The sequence below is a fragment of the Pleuronectes platessa genome, chromosome 16, assembly GCF_947347685.1.
Source record: "Pleuronectes platessa chromosome 16, fPlePla1.1, whole genome shotgun sequence".
NCBI lineage: Eukaryota > Metazoa > Chordata > Actinopteri > Pleuronectiformes > Pleuronectidae > Pleuronectes > Pleuronectes platessa.
The window spans coordinates 8,851,987-8,859,804 of NC_070641.1; the positions used below are offsets into that span (position 1 = coordinate 8,851,987).

At 42.2% G+C, this 7,818-nt stretch overlaps 1 protein-coding gene across 3 annotated transcripts in view; it reads left to right on the top strand.

The window, feature by feature from the left end:
* spop (speckle type BTB/POZ protein) overlaps positions 1–7,304 on the top strand; it is a 98,884-nt gene extending 91,580 nt beyond the window's left edge. For 2 of the 3 annotated variants that reach the window (XM_053444037.1, XM_053444036.1), the window contains one exon: positions 5,659–7,304. In XM_053444037.1, coding sequence (XP_053300012.1) covers positions 5,659–5,961 — 303 coding nt within the window. In that variant the 3' untranslated portion in view covers positions 5,962–7,304. Of the gene's footprint in view, positions 1–2,567; positions 2,711–5,658 lie in introns of all 3 variants that reach the window. The other variant, XM_053444039.1, reaches the window with a different exon arrangement.
* Positions 7,305–7,818: the final 514 nt, after the last annotated feature.

Consider the following 7,818-nt stretch of genomic DNA (forward strand, 5'->3'; position numbering starts at 1 on the left):
CTTTATTTTACCATGTAAGCTCTATTCATCTCAACCCATATTGTACTCCCCCACTCTTCTCTTTCTTTTGCTTGTACTCTCACTGTTTTCCCAGTCTTCATGGAAATCATTGCCCTTGTTTCATTAATAGCAACGCGATGCTTGAGTTGTATTTCCAACTTTTATTTGCTCACAGTTATGATGGAAGCAGCCATTTATCCACTTAATAAGTGAGGCTGTTTTTTTAAAGCATGTTTACAACAGAAATCTCATCAAAGGATTTACGGACCAATAGATAACAAAAACCCAATCTCGTATAAAATTTCAGGAGCTGAGTCACTGATTTTAAAGAGATGGCCGAGGGATTCAGCATCGCCCTTATATTATTGGGGTTTTGTACCAGGTTTAGTCCCTGTCCATACTCACACCCCTCACAAATCTCGTGACCACTCACGTTTGGCATGCGTGAACAGGTGTAAACAGGAAATGTTTGGATAATAGCTCGTCTCATATACATGCAAACAGTTGTTTCATCGTAAAATGCAGAATTTACCTGCACAACAGCTGTTAGCAAAGACAACAGGGTCAGAAACGCTTGCAATTGATTATCCATTGCATTCTACACTGTAGTTGAGTCAGGGCCGGCCCTGGCAATGCTGGAACCCAAGATGAGATTTCAGATTGGCGCCCGGTAAATGATGATGGTCTTCACAGGTGACTGACCTACGCAAGCCTACAAATTATGGGATGAATGTTTGATCAGCTATATTATACATTTGTATCACTTATATCGTTTAATTTAGATTTAAAGTATGTTTTCTGGCCAGATTCGCTCGCGGCGAGCAGAAAAAAGTAGAACAGACCCTGAAACCATCGCTGCAGATCGCGAGCTGCTTCCCGGCGCTTTGCTGCCAGTGTAAACATCCCAATTGATTAACATGGGTGCGAAAAGGTGGACAGCTTTTCGTGGCGCTTCACAGCTCTTCTGCCTCCGGTGGGTCCCCAGGTTTAGAAGATGATGGTGTGACATTACTGCATTAGTTTACATTGCATGTATCACTAACATTGCATGTAAATCAGCCTCTTGTGGCGCCCTCTCGGCATTTTGCGTCCTTGGCAACTGCCCATGCAAGGGGCCGCCCCTGAGTTGAGGCTTATGTGTTTTTTCCCGGAAGAGGGTGATGTGGAAGGAGCCTGGCAAATTAGCAAAGGCTCTGTCGTGACCTAAAAGACCCAATCACCAAGCGATTGTAAGTGTCAACATCATCGTTTCATTACATCTCAGTTTCTGCCCATCCAGACTGAACTGCTACCTTGGAGTTTTCTAACCAAATCAGGGTCGGCAGCGTTTCCAAACTTCTCTGCATTAGGTGTTCAGAACCTCTCAGCATTTTGATAAAGAAAGGATTATTGATTTTCTTTTCTATTCAAATATCCTTACATTACTTATATTCTTCTTTCTTGAATGAACAATATTTTATTGCAGTTACAGATTAAAGTATTTTGTCTATTGTGTCTTAATGTATTAACCCTTTGATCGCGATAGAAATGGTCCGCTACTCCCCACGTCCTTATTAATGCTCATCGTGTAAATGTTTTGTTCTTGGACTATCTTCGATGCTTCATCCCTAATATCCCTACAACCTAAGCTTAACGATTCTTCAAGTCAATAAAGCCATGATAATTTATAAAAGGACTGAAATTATATTGATGAATAGATAAAATAAATAAACAAATCTGACATAAACCTTCACCCAAGAAACATATAAAACGTATTGATCCAAGTGATTTCTCAACATAGAAACATGAACAGAGTTATTTGAACTTTTATTACATTCGCTTTTTATTTAGCTGAATCTTTTATCCAAAATGACTTACAGTAAGTTCATACCACCATGAGGGTACAAACCCTGAACAACAAGAATCACGAAAGTACAATTTTCATCAAGAAAGAACTTCTTGAGATAAGCTCCTCTCCTGCCAGGACGTAAGTGAAGACGACATCATGGGCATATACAACATGATGCGATGGAAGACAGCGGCTTTAGCTTTTAGCTGCAGAAAGACTGAATATTATTGTTATTATAATTTTTATTTTATTGACTTAAACAGGATCATGCAAAAACAAATACAAATATAAGTGCAGGATGTCGATTTCCAGGGGCTTAAACAGCTCCACACAAGTCCTAGTATTTAGTATTTAATTAATATACTTTCACATCATTAGTGTTGGTAAATACTTTGCTGAACTGAAAAACTGGTGGTGATGCAAATTCCCCTGTAGTCTCTGCTGATCCTCTACAACTCATCCTGAAGTGTGCTTGACAAAAACAGAAGATTATTGTCCCCAGCAATTTCGTAATCAAACGTGGTGGAAACTCCGTCTGCATAACTGTCACTTTCCCCTCTCCTGGTCATATATTTTCTTATTCAATTTAGCCGTTGTTTTCCTGCCTGCTGCAGTGGAGCAATTCTGTGTTTCCGTATCATTACACAGTGCGACAGCAGTTGTTAGTGGCAGCATTGTTTAAGTAATTTAGTTTACCTGTTGTTCCCCCTCCCTCTCGTGCTCTCTCTGTCACCGGCAGTATGCTCTGGAGCGGCTGAAGGTGATGTGCGAGGACGCCCTGTGCACGAGTCTCTCTGTGGAGAACGCCGCAGAGATCCTCATCCTCGCCGACCTGCACAGCGCCGACCAGCTCAAGACACAGGCTGTGGACTTCATCAACTGGCGAGTTACACGTCACGTCATCCATCTGCCGAACTACTTCCGCTCTTATGCAAACTAATTTTTTTTTTTTTGTTTCCACCACACACAGCAAGTCATTAATTTAGAGGGAGCAATTTTTGTTTCCCGAGGCAGTTTAATTGGATCCAAAGATCAAAACATTTTGCCGCCAGATCACATTGGGCTATTGAGCAATAAACCTCAACTGCCGATGTTAATCACATTGCAGGCAGCCCGTTTAGGTGAAAAAAAGTCCTATTGGCATCAATGACTCCTTTTTATGTCCACGGAGAGGTGATTGATCCCGTATTCGAATGCCCAGTTGAAACAAAGAGCTTGTTCACAGTCACTACCTAAATTGCTCATCACCTTCCCTCTGTTATCTGAATTTTCTGTCTCACAGCCAGACACATTTCACTTCCCTTTGTCCATTCATCGGTCCTCCCTCTGCAGCTTGACTCCATCTCCTGGCCTTGTTCCCGAACGGATTCCATCTCCGTCTCTCCTCTTGTTCGCCCCTCCTCCCTCTTTCCTTCCCCTGCCTTTTTCTCTCCCTCTCCTGTTCCGCGCTCAAGAGCTCATGTGTACCTAGAGGTGTTCAGTAATGCAGATTTCTGCCCCTAATCCCTGTCATTAATTGTGGTTATGGGCATTATGACAGTTTAATTTGCGAGTGTTGTTGTGGTGGTGGGAAAATTGGCCACGGGGGACTCCTGGCCAGCAAAGCCTTATCAACCCTCCTCCCGTGGACACAATCGACAGCAACAAGAGCAACAAAACAAAAATCAATTTAGAGGACGAATACAGAAAACAGATGACACGGAGGAGCCAATAACCCCCCCCCCAGTAGCATCTCAACCTCCTTCCAGACCAGTCTTTACAAGCAGCTTACAGTCATTTAGGCGAGACAATGGGAGTTCTCTTTATCCCACCTCTCTCTCCTTTATTCATCCCCTCCAGAGGTGTAGCAGAAAGTAAAGCCTTCCAAACTCTCCTTATCCACTTTGTTTATAGAAAAGAGTTAACACACTCTTTCTTTGCCTAACATGAATCTTTAGGCTCCAGAATATTTGAAGAATAAATCATAGTAAGTTGTGCGAATGCAACCTGAGTAATTGAAGCAACGGGTCTTTTGAAGCAGAAAATAACCTGTGGTTTTCTGAAATTAGTATATTTGATAATTGTGGCAGTTTGCCTCATTATATCTGCTGACTGGAGGTCATGTCTTGGCCTCTTTTTAATATACCTCCACATCACTGTTCCCTCGGCCCCCTCCTGTCCTTCTCTCTGCACTTTCATTACTCACCTCCCTTGCTATTTATTTATTTATTTATTTGTCACTGCTGCTGTCTTCTTCTCTCCTCCTTCCTCTCCTGCTGTGGCTGCTCCCCTCGTGCCCTTTCGTTGGCCCGCTGCCTCGGCCTCAGCATACGAGCCATTACTGTAAGCAGGGGTTCACATCCTCCACAGAGAATAGGGTCAGAGGTTGGCTGGAGGTCTGGAGCTGCTGTGTGGAGAGCGTGTGACCACAAACACACACACATAAACACACCTTGGTAGACATGCCAAGACATAAATATATGTGAACACACAAACACTGTTGTGTATTTACTCCAAATGAAACGTGGAGAATGTCATTAAAGGCCACACAGTGGATTGCGTGATAGTGCAGCTCAGCACCCTCAGGGTGTTGGGAGGGTCAGGACTGCCACAGTGTCTGAGATGATGACCACCAGTCAAACTTTCAGAAATTAATTACAAGATTTTTCCAACTTTCTTGGGCTGTCCGGCTTCCGTTAGTTTTTACTTCCCCACAAACACGGGTAATTCATATAGCCCTGTAGCTTTAAAATGGCCATAACCTACAAAGAATCATGAAAAATTATCAATAAAGAACCTCCAATATTTTGCACAATAACCAGGTTATTGCTTCCAGTCACTTGTACTGTTTTTCTACCTGAAACCAGGATTTTCTATTTAGATTGAGGTATTGAAATGTCGAATGTTTGTAAAAGCAGAAACAGCTGCGTTCTAAAACGTATCCATTTCTATTTGCAGTAGAGATGATGTCATTTTTTATTTATATATATTTATATTATGATGGAAATGTAAAATATCATCCACTGGAAATATGGAAATATTTAGAGAACAAATATGTCATTTTTAATACTTAATATATAATATTTCCACCATATCAAAAAAAGTTAATGCTGGTTTACAATTCCTAACAAAATAAATTCATTCAAAGTCAGTTAGGATTCCCCTAAAGCGTTGCAAACTAAATCTAAGGGGCTGTGAAGTTATTAACAGTGTTGGAGAGATGGTAGAAAAAGTCTGAGAGAAAAACAATAAAAAAAAAATATAATCATTAAAAACATATGTTGGTTTTTGTTGAAGTTTCCCTCCCTTTTCTTCTGTGTAAAATGCTGCAGAGTTTTTACCTCCTCTGAACTCGATAGAACTATAAGAATGAAACAATGTGTGAAGGGAATATAATCTTTTGGTTGAAGAGTTCACAGCTCATAACCATATGTAATGTGCGATGGGGGGTTGCAAATAGTCCTCTGCTATAAAGGAAACGATTCAACCAGGGCTCTAAAGAGAAATGATGTGACGTGATGTGACACAACTGTGACTAAACACACTTGCTCATCACATGCCCACAGATTTGTGGTCTTTGACTGGTGCCTTTTTATTTGCGTTTTGTTTTTTTCTCTCAAAAATGACCTCTGGGGTTAAATATTTAAAAATATTAAGTAAATAACAGGCCTGCCAGCTGGTATGACAAATCCTTAATGTCTCAGAGCTGTACTCCACACAGATGGTGTCATATAATCTCCAACTCTTGAGTTGTTTGTGCCGTTACTTTGTCCATTAAGTTTGTTTTCTTTGAACATTTAGTCACTTTCTTCTACTTCATGCCTCCTCTCGTTGCTCTCTTCTTCTCGCAGTCACGCAGCGGAGGTGATGGACACGTCGGGCTGGAAGTCCATGGTGATCTCTCAACCGCAACTCGTGGCAGAAGCATATCACTCCCTGGCCTCGGCCCAGTGCCCCTTCCTGGGCCCGCCACGGAAACGCCTCAAACAGTCCTAGTGGTCTGGAGAGTCACTCCTCACTGCTCCTGCCTCCCAGTCCTCCTCTCGCTCCTCCGGAATCCAGAGACACCAAAGACTGATACCCAAAGGACTTGGCTCGATATGACTAAAGGGAAAGCTCAGCTGAGAAAAACAGGGACTGATCGGAGGAGGTAATACAGATCTCTGTAGATGGGGATGAAGTGAATATTCTTATTCTCTCACTGTGATACTGGAAACCCGAAGCCTCGATCTGGGAGTCGGTCACATAAAGATAACTTCTCCTAGCTCTAAACAGAAAACTCAATGTTGAGCCCCTGTAAATTGAATTCTGTGGCATGTTGACTCGCACGATGTCTCGAGTTTTGAAGCCGAAACTGCTCATGAAAGCCGAGTGAAGAGGATCAACAATCCAGAAAGTGATGTTTGTGCAAAGTGCTGTTCTTCTAGGGCATAATCAATTCTCAGTTTGAATGAAAGAGGACTGATCCGAACATGTCTTCAAATGGGCGGATAGTGTAAGGCTGAGTTTAATTTTTAAATCGAGGTGAATATCTCTCAGATCGATCGCTGCTCGACATGCAGTTTGAGGGCGGTCAAGACACCCGATTAATGATCCATACGATCAATGAACTGTCTCCTGTGCGATCTGTTCAGGGCCGACATTCAGAAAGTCGGCCATCTTGCACTTTAAGAAGTTCCACACTTCACTTTCTTACAGGGCTGCTATTACAGAAGCTGTTATCAACTGTAGTTGACATGTTTGAATGTGGTTGTAGCAGTGTTTACATGTTGTGGCTAAAACTGTCGTCTTAATCAAGACGGTGATGTGATATAAAACAGCATTTGACGTTCCACTCGTAGTGGAATCACACAGAGAAACGCTGGATTTCTCTCTTTGAAATGATTTGATTAAATCGTGCAGTTTGATTTAACACAACGTAGAGGATTGGAAAAGAAAAGCACATTGTCTGCCAAGCTTTAAGAAAGGTATCAAACAAATAATCTCTGAACCTACCTGTTAATTAACAGTTCATTTCCTGTTACTGACACCAGGCCATGCAGATGTTTTGCAAAACAATTTTTTTGTGTTTGAGCCTCTCGTTCACATGCAAACAGCTTTTTAAATCACTAAAGCTAAGATTTTACAAACACCTTCCAAAGTGCTTTCTGTGTTCATGTAAAACTGAGTTCTTGGGAAACGATGACATCACAGTTTACTCTGCGCACGCCGAATGTTGCTTTGTGCACCAGAATCAACAACAATGGCGACTATAGACCAGCGTCTCTATGATTGGTTAAGTTCGCAGCTAAATTAATCATCACTGCTCCACATCAGTGGCGTTCGCAGGCGTCGGCCTCAACCAATTTTACTTGGATTAAAGTTCACTACGCTCACAATGTTCTTCTCTGGTATTTGACGTTGATTAAGCCTTCATCGCCACCTGCTGGCCTGACATGCTTGTTTGAGCGTTTGTATTCGTTTTTGTGTTCTGAATAAAAAATATTTTGTACAATGATGGACGTGTGGATGGAGAGTTTATTTTTTAAACAAAATACCTGCAGTGATGTAGAGAAGGCCCGAAAAAACGTTTTGTCCAGTGAACCTGTAAAATACAGACTCTTTGACTTTGTCTGGCTGTCACAGTGTCTTTTTCATCTTTGATAGCTTCACTATTGCTCATTATGCAGTTTGTTCAGTAAGTGACTCATTAATGCCGCCCCCCCCCCCCCCCCGTTCAACTTGCTGCCAGATCTGTGTGTGTGTGGGTAACACATTTCAGTTTCAAGCTTAATCTAGTCATGATCAAAGTTCAGTCCCCAGTGCACGTGCTGTTCCCCCTGTCTGATCACAGGGGCTCACACCCAGCCGTGCACTGTGTGGACTCACCCCCCGCTCATGGCCACAGGCCTGTTTGACTTGATCTCTGAGGGCTTGCTTAGAGAACATCTAGGTTGTAATCACTTCTGAGAGACTTGGGCCTTTCTCTCGGACACTATTTTAACAGGGATTTCTCCGTGCTGTCCAAAGTT